The sequence below is a fragment of the Tachyglossus aculeatus genome, chromosome 21 (assembly GCF_015852505.1).
Source record: "Tachyglossus aculeatus isolate mTacAcu1 chromosome 21, mTacAcu1.pri, whole genome shotgun sequence".
Taxonomy (NCBI): Eukaryota; Metazoa; Chordata; class Mammalia; order Monotremata; family Tachyglossidae; genus Tachyglossus; species Tachyglossus aculeatus.
In genome coordinates, this window is record NC_052086.1 from 32,447,707 (window position 1) to 32,462,601 (window position 14,895).

Sequence of the window (14,895 nt, forward strand, 5' to 3'; positions counted from 1 at the left end):
GTCCCCCTCTCCATCCCCCCATCTTACCTCCTTCCCTTCCCCACAGCACCTGTATATATGTATATATGGTTGTACATATTTATTACTCTATTTATTTATTTATTTATTTATTTTACTTGTACATTTCTATCCTATTTATTTTATTTTGTTGGTATGTTTGGTTCTGTTCACTGTCTCCCCCTTTTAGACTGTGAGCCCACTGTTGGGTAGGGACTGTCTCTATGTGTTGCCAATTTGTACTTCCCAAGCGCTTAGTACAGTGCTCTGCACATAGTAAGCGCTCAATAAATACGATTGATTGATTGATTGATTGATTCAGTAGTATTTATTGAGTGCTTACTGTGTGCATAGCACTGGACTAAGCGCTTGGGAAGTCCAAGTTGGCAACATATAGAGATGGTCCCTACCCAACAGTGGGCTCACAGTCTAGAAGGGGGAGACAGAGAACAAAACAAAACATATTAACAAAATAAAATGAGTAGAATAAATATGTACAAATAAAATAAATAGAGTAATAAATACTTACAAACATATATACAGTCTCTTCTAGACTGTAAGCTCCTCCTCTAGCCTGTAGGTTCCCCTCTAGCCTTTAAGCTCTTTGAGTACAGGGATTGTGTCTACCAACTCTAATAATAATAAAAATAATGGCATTTATTAAACACTTACTATGTGCAAAGCACTGTTCTAAGCACTGGGGAGGTTACAAGGTGATCAGGTTGTCCTACGCGGGGCTCACAGTCTTAATCCCCCTTTTACAGATGAGGTAACTGAGGCACAGAGAATTTAAGTGACGTGCCCAAGGTCACCCAGCTGACAAGCGACGGAATCGGGATTTGAACCCATGACCTCTGACTCCAAACCCCGGGCTCTTTCCACTGAGCCACGCTTCTTCTCAACTCTACTATATTGGACACTCCCACATGCTTAGTACAGTGTTCTGCAAACAGAAAGTGCTCAATAAATACCACTGAAACTGGCCCTGCCTCTCCTGCCTCTGAAACTGGAGCCATTTCCGAAAGGCCCTCCCCTCCACACAGCCCTCCTTGCGTGTTCTGTTTTTAGACATTTCCAGGTAGTTTAATTCCTGCCTGCCCATTCTGCAAATTTCTCTGCCATTTGTCCTCGGGAAAAATGTAGATTATAAACTCCTTGAGGGCGGGAATCATACAGTGCTTGGCATAGAGTAAGTGCTCTATTAATATCATTGACTGATTAAAACCTTCTAAAATGGATTATCACTAGAAGCAGGAAAACAAGAGAGTCGTGATTGGAGTCTTATTTTGGGGATCAAGAACCTTTTATCTCTAAACCTGGGTGGCCAAGGAGAAGTCAGGTAACCCTTTTGAGCTTTAGATGCTTTTTCTCGGTCCGGATCCAGATAAAAATGACACCTTGGGCATGTTTTTGTAATCCTTCCCCACTTCCTTATGCCCTTCTCTCTATGGAATTGAACCCTCCATCCACCTAGCACCAAACCCAACACAGGACTTGGTGGGTGAGAAGCAGTTTGGCCTATTAGAAAAAGCACGGGACTCAGAAGTCCTGGGTTCTAAACCTGCCTTTACCACTTGCCTGTGGGGTGACCATGGACAAGTCTGTGACTCCATTTCCTCATCTGTAAAATGAGTATTCAAAATCCATTTCCTCTTCTACTTAGTCTGTAAGCCTCATGTAAGATAGCGATGGTTTCTGATCTGATTTTTTTAAAAATGATATTTGTTAAGCGCCTACTATGTGCCAGGCACTGTTCTAAGCACTCAAGTAAGACACAAAGTAATCAGGTTGGACACAGTCCATGTCTCACAGTTGGCTCACAGCCTTAATCCCCATTTTACAGATGCAGTAACGGAGGCACAGAGAGTTTTTTTTTTTTTTGATGGCATTTATTAAGCGCTTACTATGTGCAAAGCACTGTTCTAAGCACTGGGAAGGATACAGGGTGATCAGGTTGTCCCTTGTGGGGCTCACAGTCTTAATCCCCAATTTACAGATGAGGTAACTGAGGCAAAGAGAAGTTAAGTGACTTGCCCAAAGTCACACAGCTGACAATTGGCAGAGTCATAGTAATAATAACTGTGGTATTTGTTAAGCAATTACTATATACCAGGCACTGTACTGAGTGCTGGGGTGAATACAAGCAAATCAGGTTACTTGTTTTGTTCTGTTGTCTGTCTCCCCCTTCTAGACTGTGAGCCCATTGTTGGGTAGGGATTGTCTCTATCTGCTGCCGAACTGCACTTTCCGAGCACTTAGTACAGTGCTCTGCACAGAGCAAGCACTCAATAAATATGATTGCAAGAATGAATGAATGAAAAGTTAGGCACAGTCCCTGTTCCATGTGGGGCTCACAGTCTCAATCCTCATTTTACAGATGAGCTAACTGATACACAGAGAAGTGACTTGCCAAGGTCACCCAGCAGACAAGTGGCAGAGCTGGGATTAGAACCCAGGACCTTCTGATTCCCGGGCTCATGCTCTTTCCACTAGGCCAGGCTGCTTCTCATCGTCTGATTATCATTTACCTCAACATGCGCCCCAAGGCTTAGTACTGTGCTTGGTAGCTAGTAAGCACTGTATCACGACTATAATTACTAAATATTATTATTCATTATCACTGGCAACCTATGACCTCCCTGAACGTGCATTTGGACATTCCACCCTAAAACATGAGGCCCCACCAGCGAGAGAAGCAGTGTGGTTCAGTGGAAAGAGCATGGATTTAGGAGGCAGAGGTCATGGGTTCTAATCCTGGCTCCACCTGTTGTCAGCTGGGTGACTTTGGGCAAGTCACTTAACTTCTCTGGCCTCAGTTACCTCATCTGGAAAATGGGGATTAAAGACTGGGAGCCCCACATGGGACAGCCTGATTACCTTGTAGCTCCCTCAGCGCTTAGAACAGTGCTTGACACATGGTAAGCGCTTAACAAATACCATCATTATGATTATTATTATTGTTAAGTTGCAAGCTCCTCGAAGGCAGGGATCAAAAGTCTACTTGCTCTATTGTACTTTACCAAACACTTCATTTGCCAATTTGTACTTCCCAAGCGCTTAGTACAGTGCTCTGCACATAGTAAGCGCTCAATAAATGCGATTGATGATGATGATGATTCGGTGACCATTACTAAGTGCTACATAAATACTTTTGACTGGCTCTAAGAATTTTTCAGGAGTAATCAATCAATTAATCAATCAATCAGTGGTATGTAAAATCATCAATCATCTGTAAAATGGGGATGAAGACTGTGAGCCCCATGTGGGACAACCTGATCACCTTGTAACCTTCCCAGCGCTTAGAACAGTGCTTTGCACATAGTAAGCACTTAATAAATGCCATTATTATTATTATTATTATTATTATTATTATTATTATTATGTGCAGAGCTCTGTTCTCAGCTCTTGGGAGAGTACAATTCAACAGAATTAGCAGAAACATTCCCTGCCCATAACGAGTTCACAGTCTAGAGGGAGTAGTAGCTGGCACGTTCTGTCCCGCGGTGGCCTTATCTTTAAAATAGGGAGACTACTTTTTCCCTCTTTAGGGACAGTGAGTTGATGCAGTGAGGTAGCAAATAAAGTGCCGAGTTCCTCGGAAGAGAGGCACTATATAAATTCATGGCATTATTATTGTCTGGGGTTGGAGGACATTCATTTATGCCCAAAATATCATTTGCGTTACTGTGTTCGAAAGGCTCAAACAAATTAAGCCATCCTAATATTTTAATGCTTCGGTTACATTGGAAAAAATTCCTATTGTATCTGGTTGTTGTAGCTATCACAACAAACCCATGTTACTATAACATCACCAGGCCCAGGGCTACTATAAATCTCTCCCCTCAGCTCGGTGTAACATTACAGGAATGCTGTTTCCCAAGTCTAGAAACTCCAATTCATCCGGACCATCTATGCTTCGGACTCAGGCTGCCCTGTCTCTTGGGGAAATCCAGGGAGGAGAGCTGCCTTTTTAACCCCCGAGTTGCCGGGTGAATGCTAGCCCGTAGAGAATGGGCCTCCCAAATAATTATCTGGGCTCCTGGGATGCAGGAGAACCGAGACCCCTCTGGGAGGGCCTACCTACATCCAGACCCCAGAAATGAACCTCTCCTTGCAGGTTTTGGAGATTCACTCAGAAAAGTCGGCGATGGATTGCCGCCCAGCTTCCGTAGGCTGTAATGATGTCATTGCAGAGGTTTAAGGAGGGCAGCGGACAATGCCTCAAATGGCTTTCAGGCCCTGCAAATCTTTCTCACTCTAGCAAGGGGCAGCCTGGGGCAGGGCTCGAAATGAAGGGTGGGCGGTAGGTGAGCTGAACAATGGCCCAGATCTCAAATCAAGTGTGGACCCCCAAAACACACACACACACAGAGCCACGGCCCCCCATCCGCCTCCCTCTTCCTGCATCTTGGCAGCTGCAGAAAGAAGGGGCAGCATTGGTGTCGGTGTGGCTGCTTTGGTGGTCCAAAGTAGGGGCCTTGCTAGGTTGTTTTTTTTTTTTTAATAGTATTTGTTAAGTGCTTACTATTTTCTAAGTGCTAGGGTATTTACAAGTTAATCAGGTTGGGCACAGTCCCTGTCCCATATGGGGCTCACAGTCCTAATCCCCATTTTACAGTTGAGGTAACTGAGGCTCAGATGACTTACCCAAGGTCACACAGCACGTAAGTGGTGGAGTCGGGATTAGAAGCCCTGGCTTTTGGAAGCAGAATGGGGCAGAGGGAGAAATGGCTGCAACCACCGCCATCGCTTCCTAGCCAGAAATTGCCCTGGTGCCCAAACTCCTTTCCCTGATCAGACAAGATGGCTCTCTCCCTGGCTGTTGGAGGAGGCTTTGGGTAGTCATAATAATAATAATGGCATTTATTAAGCGCTTACTATGTGCAAAGCACTGTTCTAAGCACTGGGGAGTTTATAAAGTGATCAGGTTGCCCCACGTGGGGCTCACAGTCTTAATCCCCATTTTGCAGATGAGGGAACTGAGGCACAGAGAAGTGAAGTGACTTGCCCAAAGTCATAGAGCTGACAAGTGGAGGAGCCGGGATTTGAACCAATGACCTCTGACTCCAAAGCCCGGGCTCTTTCCACTGAGCCACGCTGCTTCCCTGAGTCATTACTCAGTTACTTGTCATGGTCACCTACTGATCCCCCAAGCCCTCCAACTTTCTGAATCATTTAGCTTCCTTTCTCACATTCTTCATCCCTAAACTGATCCCTGAGGACTTCAATATTATTATTAGTATTATTATCGTCATTACTATATTTGTTAAGCACTTACTATGTGCCAGACACTATACTAAGTACTGGGGTGGATACAGGCAAATCGGGCTGGACAGAAGTCTCCGTCTCACATGTGGTTTACGGCCTCAATCCCATGGCTCAGCATGAAGCAGTGTGGCTCAGTGGAAAGAGCCCGGGCTTTGGAGTTGGAGGTCATGGGTTCAAATCCCGGCTCTGCCACTCGTCAGCTGTGTGACTTTGGGCAAGTCACTTCACTTTTCTGTGCCTCAGTTACCTCATCTGCAAAATGGGGATTAAGACTGTGAGCCCCCCCCTCCCCCCGTGGGACAACCTTATCATCTTGTAACTTCCTCAGGACTTAGAACAGTGCTTTGCACATAGTTAGCGCTTAATACATGCCATTATTATTATTATTATTTATAGATTAGGTAACTGAGATCCAGAGAAGTGAAGTGACTTGCCCAAGGTCACACAGCAGACAAATGGCGGAGGCAGGATTAGAACCCATGACCTTCTGATTCCCAGGCCCGTGCTGCTCTATTCACTGTGCCATGCTGTTTGTCATAAAAGCCAATAGCCATGTGGATGTCCCCAATGATCCTTCCACTGTCCACCTCCTCTCACTCTACTCAAATGACCTATTGCTCCACCCCATATCACACACTCCCCAACTTGGGCACATACTTGATCTTAGAATCTCTAGCAACTCTTTATTCTCTACTCTCACCAATTCTGAATTCCTCTATCGGATCACAACCTCTTCACCTATTCACTTTTCCATAAATCCTTCACCTACAAATCTGTCCTTTCCTCCCACCCCCAAGAGACCTCCGTTCTTTATCGTATTCTACAACCATCCGACCCCATTTGCCCAAACTACTTTCTCCTGATGCACAAATCAACATAATACCACCATCTCCATTAAACTGAGCTCCCTTGCTCCCCTGCCCCTCCACCGGTCTTGTATTACTAACCCGCAACCCTGGATCACCTCCAAGTCCGTTTCCTCCACTCCTGTGCCCAAACTATGGAGCCACATGCCCCATCAATAAAATTGAAACCATCAGGTGTGAGCTCCCTAAAATTTCCTCTGCTCCTCTTCAATCAGCTCTCTCCACCTCCGTCCTCTCCAACTCTCCCTATATTTCTTGCAGTAACTCGATGAAATCTCTCACCTCGTCTCTAAATCTACCCCCTCCATCTGTACTTCTGACCCCATCCCTTCATACCTTCTTAAAACACTGCCCACTCCTGTCTTCCCTCCTTGACTGTCATCTTCAACCTCGCTTTCCAATGACTTCTTCCCCACTGCTTTCACCTAGGCATATGAATCCCCGATCCTATAAAAAAAAAATCCTCCCTTGACCCCATGGCTCCCTCCAGTTTATCTCCCCATCTCCCTCCCACCATTTCTCTCCAAATTTCTTGAGAGAGTTGTTACTCTCCTTCAATTCCTCTCCTGCAGTTTCTTTCCTAGATCCCCTCCAATCTGGCTTCTGCCTTCGTCACTCCACAGAAACAGCCCTCTCTAAGGTAACCAGTGACCTTCATCTCTCCAAATCAGACAGCCTCTACCCTATCCTTATCCTCCTGGACCTCTCAGTGGCCTTAAACCCTGTAGACCATCCCTTTCTCCTTGAAACTTTATTCAACCTTGAATTCACTGACACTGTTCTCTTTTGGTCTCCTCCTATCTCTCTGACCACTTCTTCTCCGTCTTTTTTTGTTGCTTTCTCTCCAGTCTCCCTCCCTCTAACCACTGGATGCCCACAAGGCTCAGTTCTAGGTCCCCTTCTGTTGTCATTTCATTCATTCATTCAATCGTATTTACTGAGCACTTACTGTGTGCAGAGCACTGTACTAAGTGCTTGGGAAGTACAATTCAGCAACAAGTAGAGACAATCTCTGCCCACAACAGGCTCACAGTCTAGAAGGGGGAGACTACCCATGCCCTTGGAGAACTCATTCGCTCCCATGGCTTCAGTTGCCATCTCTTTGTAGATGATTCCCAAGTCTATATCTCCAGCCCTGACCTCTCTCTTTTCCCGCAATCTTGCATTTCCTTTTGCCTTTCAGGACATCTCTACCTGGATATTCTGCTGACACCTCAAACTAAACATGCCCCAAACTGAATTCCTTTTCTTTCCTTCCAAACTCTGTCCTCCCTCTGTCTTTTCCATCACTGTGGACAATACCTCTGTCCTCCCTATCCCACAGGCCTCTTACCTTGGCCTTGTTTCAGACTCATCTCTTAGTCTGTCACCAAATCCTGTCAGTTACCTTCACAACACTGCTAAAATCTGCCCTTTCCTCTCCATCCAAACTGCTACCGTGTTGATCCAAGCACTTATCCTATCCCGCCTTGACTACTACATCTGGTGCCTCGCAGACTTCCCGGACTCCTGTCTCTCCCCACATCAGTCCACACTTCACTCTGCTGCATGGATCGTTTTTCAACAAAAATGTACAGTCCGTGTCTCCCTGATCCTCAAGAACCTCCAGTGGCTCCCCATACACCTCCACATCAAACAGAAACTCCTTACCATTGGCTGTAAAGCACTCAGTCAGCTCATCCCATCCCATCTCACTTCACTAATTTCCTATTACAGCCTAGCCCACACACTCTACTCCTTTAGCACACTGCCAACCCCTTTCCCACGTACTCCCCCTAGCTTGGAAATAATAATAATAATAATAATAATAATAATAATAATAATAATGGTATTTGTTAAGTAGTTATTGTGTGCCAAACACCCACATTAGAGAAGCAGTGTGGCTCAGTGGAAAGAGCACGGGCTTTGGAGTCAGAGGTCGTGGGTTCAAATCCTGGCTCTGCCAACCGTCAGCTGTGTGACTTTGGGCAAGTCACTTAACTTCTCTGGGCCTCAGTTACCTCATCTGTAAAATGAGTATTAAAACTGTTAAACTCCCACCCCCTTATTTAATATGAATAAATAAGCAATTTGTAATATAAAATTTAAAGATATGTAAATAAATGTGGTGTTGGAGATGAGAGGAATAGTAAAGGTCCCAAGGTCACAGATCCACGTGCATAGATGACCCGAAGGGAGAGTGAGTGGGGAAAAGGGGGTTGGAATGGAAAAGGCCTTTTGGAGGGGAGGCAACCTTAATAATGCTGCTAAGATGGAGAGTAGTGATTTGGTATATAATAATAACAATGATAATAATGATGGTATTTGTTAAGCGCTTACTATGTGCAAAGCACTAAGTGCTGGGGAGATACAAGGTGATCAGGTTGTCCCATGTGGGGCTCACAGTCTTAATCCCCATTTTACAGATGAGGGAAGTGAGGCACAGAGAAGTTAAGTGACTTGCCCAAGGTCACACAGCTGACAATTGGTGGAGTCGGAATTTGAACCCATGACCTCTGACTCCAAAGCCCATGCTCTTTCCACTGAGTCACGCTGCTTCTCTGTTACTAATTCTGTTATACTGTACCCTCCCAGGTGCTTAGAACAGTGTTCTGAATGCAGTAAATGCTCAATAAATGCTATTGATACCATCAATTAATTGATTCTCAGAGTGCCCATGCTGTGCAGTTGTGTCTTTGTTGATCACAGACTGCTTCTGATCTGTATCCCAAAGGTGCACTTAAAACAGTGCTTGGCATATTGGAAGCCTTCTAAAAGCACTCTCAGGTGATTTGGGAAACTGACAAAATACCTAATGATAAGGGTTTTTCCTTGGGGCTGTGAAGTGGAATTATTACTGATGTAAGCACTTAATTAAACATGATTTCCTTTCTCTAGGTAAACAAGTTTTATTTTCTACAACACCTTCGTGGTTCTCCATGACAAGCCCAACAAATGCAATGGTAAGAAGGCACTTGCTGCTCTCTTAATATCTGCAACAAGTTTTTGTGTGGAGGGCAGACACTTTAAGGGTGTCTTGGGGAGAGAACAAATGCATATGAAGGGGTCTTTAAGTCTCTTTTCTGTTTCTGTTGGGTGAAACGTGGAGAGGTGACCTCAAGTAGAAGATTTTATTTCTTATCTTTTTGGATGTTGCTGCTAGAGGGAATGGTTGTTTAGAACTGGGCATTTTCTGATGTATCTACCACCTCTTTAAGGGTAGGGATTGTGTCCCCCAACTCTCTCATAGTGTACTTTTCCTAACTTGAGAAGTAGCATGGTCTAGTGGATAAAGCACGGGCCTGGAAGTGAGAAGGACCTGGGTTCTAATCCTGACTCCTCAACTTATCTGCTGTTTGACCTTGGGTACTTCACTTCTCTGTGCCTCTGTTACGTCATTGGAAAAAAGGAGATTAAGACTGTAAACCTCGTGTGTACAACCTGATTAACTTGTATCTACTCCACCCCTTTTAGTACAGAGTTTGGCACATAGTAAGCGCCTCTAGACTGTGAGCTCATTATGGGTAGGAAATGTCAAAGTTTATTTTTGTCACGCACTTTCTCAAGTGCTTAGTAAGGTGCTCTGCACACAGTAAGTGCTCAATAAACATGATTGAACAAATGAATTGATACCATTTAAGCACTTAATACATTCCATTGATTGATTAACTGATGTCATTCTTCCATCCTCAAGGATTCAGTCTGGACCTATCCTGAGCAGGAAAGGAGAGTGAAGCTGAGATTAGCATGTGCTGGTTTACGCTTTGACTTAGGTTAGACTCTAAGAAAGATCTCTCTTGGCTCTTTTTTAGAGACCCACTGATGCCTATTATCCCATCATAACCAACCTGACTGAGGAGAGAGAGAACTTCCAGTATCCAGCTACCACGATGGTCTACCTTAAGAATGTGTCACTCAGTTTACCCAATCAGTCCCTTTCGGAAGTCACTGCCTTCAACCTTACTGAGGTAAAACTTTCCTGGGTTTACTGGGTGGGAGCAGTGCAATTCTTACTTAGCTATTATCTGAGACTGAAGAGGAAGTAGGAGGGGGTTAGGAGGGAAGCATGGTGCATTGAGAGGAATTTCTATGGCTGTGGAAGTAAATAAATGTTTTTCAAGCCCTATCAAAATCACGTCTCTTCCAGGAAGTGTTCCCTGACTAATCTCTCATCTCATTTCCCATTTTCCTCCCTACTTTCCCAAGCACTTGGTACAGTGCTCTGCACACAGTAAGAGCTCAATAAATATGATTGATTTATGCTGCATCATCTATGCATTTGCGTCCCCATCCTTTAAGCCCTTAGGAACTCACCCTGCATCCTTCTTCCACAGCATTTAAATGTGTATCTTTCTACTTAGCTGCTTCCCCTATTTGTAATTTATTTTCTTGTCTGTCTTCCTCTTAGATTATAAACTCCTTGACAGCAGGGATCATGTCTACTTACTCTATTGTTTTGTCCCCAAGAGCTAAGTGTTAATGCTCCTTACAGAGAAAGTGCTCCATAAATCCTAGCGATTGAAATGTTGCTTTTGGCTATGGCACATTCAGGTGCAAAATTAGGTGGAAAACCTAAGGGGAAACTTTGAGCTGCTATCTTGTTTTATGCCTGGCAAAAAGCCCACTACTCCATTGTGCTCTCTGTAATCCCAGACTGGAATTCTGGGCTCTGAAACTTCTTTGACAGAAGCAAGGAATGTGTGGGGAATAAATCATGCAGATCATTTGGTAGATTTTTTAATGTTATTTTATGTTTTTTTTTCCTTAGTTTAAAATGCTTTTTCTCAATGGTTTCCATCAACAAATGGCCCAAATGGGAGCAGACCTCAGTCATCTCCCTGAATTACAGGAGAGGTGCTTATGTAGATATTGTCTCATAAGCCTTGGACAGACAGCAGCAGATAGGCAAAGCAGCAGTTTTCAGGAAATAAACAGGGAGAAAATCAGGGGCACATTTCCACAGCCTCAGTTATCTTTCCCCTCTGAGCATGAAGCTCTGAGGACCAAGGCCTGGAATGCTTAGTGGAATTTCTGTTTGCAACACTGTTTCTCGGATCTTCCGGAATCAGTGGCTGTTTATACACAGCCTGCTTTCATTGGGTATTAATTACCTACATAATTAAAGAAAGACTCCAGAGGAATATAAAAGGTAATTTTAATCATGTGACCTCATTAGGAGAACTTTGAACAGCTAGAAATATTTTGAGGTATTTTAGGCACGGTAATTAGAGTAATTAATGTTTTTTTCTAGTTGGAAATATTAGCGGGTTCATCCCTAACCATGAGGATGAATGTCAGAGAGGGGACCCATGACACTGTTGCTCCCAGCATCTGGTGCTGGAAGTAAGCCAGCACCGGTGAGAGTTTAGCTCCGATACAAGAAGGGGCCTTCTGAGTTGACGGGGGTGGCGGGGGGAACTGAACAACCCCTGTCCCACTAGAGATTCATTCATTCATTCATTCCTTCAATTGTATTTATTGAGCACTTACTGTGTGCAGAGCACTGTACTAAACACTTGGGAAGTACAGGTTGGCAACATATAGAGACGGTACCTACAAAAGGGTTCACAGTCTAGAAGGGGGAGACAGACAACAAAACAAAACATGTTGACAGGTGTCAAGTCATCAGAACAAATAGAATTAAAGCTAAGCAACACATTCCTCAAAAATCTCCAGTGGCTGCCTGTCAACCTACGCATCAAGCGTAAACTCCTCACTCTCGGCTTCGAGGCTGTCCATCACCTTGCCCCCTCCTACCCCACCTCCCTTCTCTCCTTCTCCAGCCCAGCCTGCACCCTCTGCTCCTCTGCCGCTAACCTCCTCACTGTACCTCATTCTTGCCTGTCCCACTGTCGATCCCCAGCCCACGTCCTCCGCTCCTCTGCCGCTAACCTCCTCACTGTACCTCATTCTTGCCTGTCCCACTGTCGATCCCCAGCCCACGTCCTCCCGCTGGCCTGGAATACCCTCCCTCCGCACAGCCGCCGAGCTAGCCCTCTTCCTCCCTTCAAAGCCCTACTGAGAGCTCAGCTCTTCCAAGAGGCCTTCCCAGACTGAGCCCCCTTTTCCCTCTCCTCCTCCCCATCCCCCCACCCTACCTCCTTCCCCTCCCCACAGCACCTGTATATATGTTTGTACAGATTTATCACTCTATTTTACTTGTACATATCTACTATTCTATTAATTTTGTTAATGATGTACATTTAGCTTTATTTCTATTTGTTCTGACAACTTGTTCAGTCTTTACCCCAGCCCCAATTAGCTGCTCCTCTTTGGTTGCCAGCAATGGTAGCCCCACCTCTCCCATTTGACTCAGTCATTCAGTCACTGGAAAGAGTCAGTGACCTGATGGAAAGAGCCCAGGACTGAGAGTCAGGAAACCTGGGTGCTCATCCCTTCTCCACCATTTGCCTGCCGTATGTCCATGGCCAACACAACTTCTCTGAGCCCCGGTTTCTTCATCTGTAAAATGCAGATTCCGTACCTGCTTTCCATCCCCTTGTGAGCCCTATGCGGGACAGGGAATCAGTCCAATCTGATGACCTTGCATCTAGCCCAAGGCTTGGCACAGAGTAAGTGCATAACAAATGACCATGATTACAATTGTTATCATCATCATTATTATTATTAGTCATGTCTTCTTCATCTTTCCCACCCTGCAGAAAATTGCTTGCTCACCATTAAGGCTGTCACCCCCTGCACTTCCTGCCTTCCCCATTGGAAAGCTTAATCATTCTGGGGCACTGGAAGAGAGGTGGGGGTGTTGCCCATATTCTGATTAGACCTTTTTTCATCTTCAGCACTGCCTGCATCCTTTGGTGCCATTGTAAGCAGTAGCACATTGAATAGATCTAAAAGTAGCACTCTTCATGTTCAACAGCCCTTCCATCTTGATTGTCTTGCATTGTAGGAAAGGTTGAGATTGACTATCCTTTTCGGAAGTATCAGGAATGGGAATGTTAAAAAAGTATTAAGGTCAATTTCTCCATTTCTTGAAAAGGAATTCTTTGTGTGTAAAATTGCATGATACCTGCAAAGTGTTGTCATTTTTGCTGCTTTCTGGGGGGAAAATCAATTTGTGTTGTTCAGCTCTTTGAAGAGAAGTTATAGGGTAGCAATCCATGGCACTGAGAGAGGAATGGGACTCATCTCTGAATGGAAGGGCTAACCATGATAGACTTACAAAATCAACTTATGGGCAGGGAGTGCATCTATTTATTGCTTTACTGTACTCTCCCAAGCACTTCATACAGTGTTCTGCATATAGCAAATGCTCAATAAATATGAATGGATGAATGAATAAACTTTGGAGGGAATACATAGATATTTTTAGTTACAGCACATGTGGACTAAAGTAACACATATGTATTTATTCACACAATTGCTCCACCCTGAACTTTGTACCACATAATTATTTTTGTGCCAAAACTTCATGCCATCTTATGTAATAGTAATAATAATAATAATAATAATAATAATAATAATAATAATGACTGTGGTACTTGTTAAACACTTACTATGTTCCAGGCATTGTACCAAGTGCTAGAATAGATACAAGACAATATTGTCTGACAAAGTTCCTATCCCATGTAATAATAATAATAATAATGGCATTTATTAAGCACTTACTATGTGCAAAGCACCGTTCTAAGCACTGGGGAGTTTACCAGGTGATCAGGTTGTCCCATGGGGGGCTCACAGTCTTAATCCCCATTTTACAGATGAGGGAACTGAGGCCCAGAGAAGTTAAGTGACTTGCCCAAAGTCACACAGCTGACAAGTGGTGGAGCCAGGATTTAAACCCATGACCTCTGACTCCCAAGCCCGGGCTCTTTCCACTGAGCCACGCTGCTTCTCTGAGGCTCATAGTCTACTGAACACTCTAAAGCACTTAGTACGGTGCTCTCCAAACATTAAGTATTCAATAAATACCTATGATCAATTTACTGATAGGAGAAGAAAGTTAAAAACCCCACAGAACACTTAGGGGTAGATAACTGTTTATTAAGACCACCAAGAGCCAAAGCATGAGGAGCAGAAGGATGAGGCTAGCCACAATACAGTGGCATGGAGACAGTTAATTCACCGAGTGCTTATTGTATGCCACAGTTGAGAAACAGTTTCAAGTGACCCTTCCTTACCTTCCTCCTCCTGCTTCCCTATTTTCTTCTCTTTTTTCTGCTGTTCTCCTGTTTGCTGTACTGAATTATCAGTATAATAGCCCCTCCTCTGCTAGGGGCTGAGGGGTTGCAAAAATTAGGCCAAAAAGTGGGGTAATTATATACGGAAATGGGATATTATCTAAAGGCAACATCTGCACATCTTCAAAAAAATCTGGGTCTAGCTCTCATAGGGCTCTTAGAGCATAAATCTCCTATTTAAATAGATTAAAATTTTGTCTATGGGACTCTGTTTTACCACTCTGCTTTCTTTATGTGAAGAATTATGGTACTTGTTAAGCACTTATAATGTGCTAAGCACTGTTCTAAGCACTGGGGCAGATACAAGTTAATCAGGTTGGACAAAATCCCTGTCCCACATGGGACTCATGAGGTAACTGAGGCCCAGAGAAGTTAAGTGATTTGCCCAAGGTCATGCAGCAGATGTCTGGTGGAGATGGGGTTTGAACCTAGGTCCTTCTGGTTCCAGGGCCTGTGGTCTATCAAGAGGCCTTCCCAGGCTGAGCCCCTTTTTTCATCTCCTCCTCCCCATCCCCACCTACCCTACCTCCTTCCCCTCCCCACAGCACCTGTATATATGTTTGCACTGATTTATTACTCTATTT

At 44.3% G+C, this 14,895-nt stretch overlaps 1 protein-coding gene across 1 annotated transcript in view; it reads left to right on the forward strand.

The window, feature by feature from the left end:
- ADGRD1 (adhesion G protein-coupled receptor D1) overlaps positions 1–14,895 on the forward strand; it is a 398,243-nt gene that overhangs the window by 44,927 nt on the left and 338,421 nt on the right. Inside the window, exons 7-8 of the mRNA XM_038763906.1 lie at positions 9,009–9,073; positions 9,923–10,078. Of these exons, the coding sequence (XP_038619834.1) occupies positions 9,009–9,073; positions 9,923–10,078 (221 nt within the window). The remainder of the gene's footprint in view (positions 1–9,008; positions 9,074–9,922; positions 10,079–14,895) is intronic.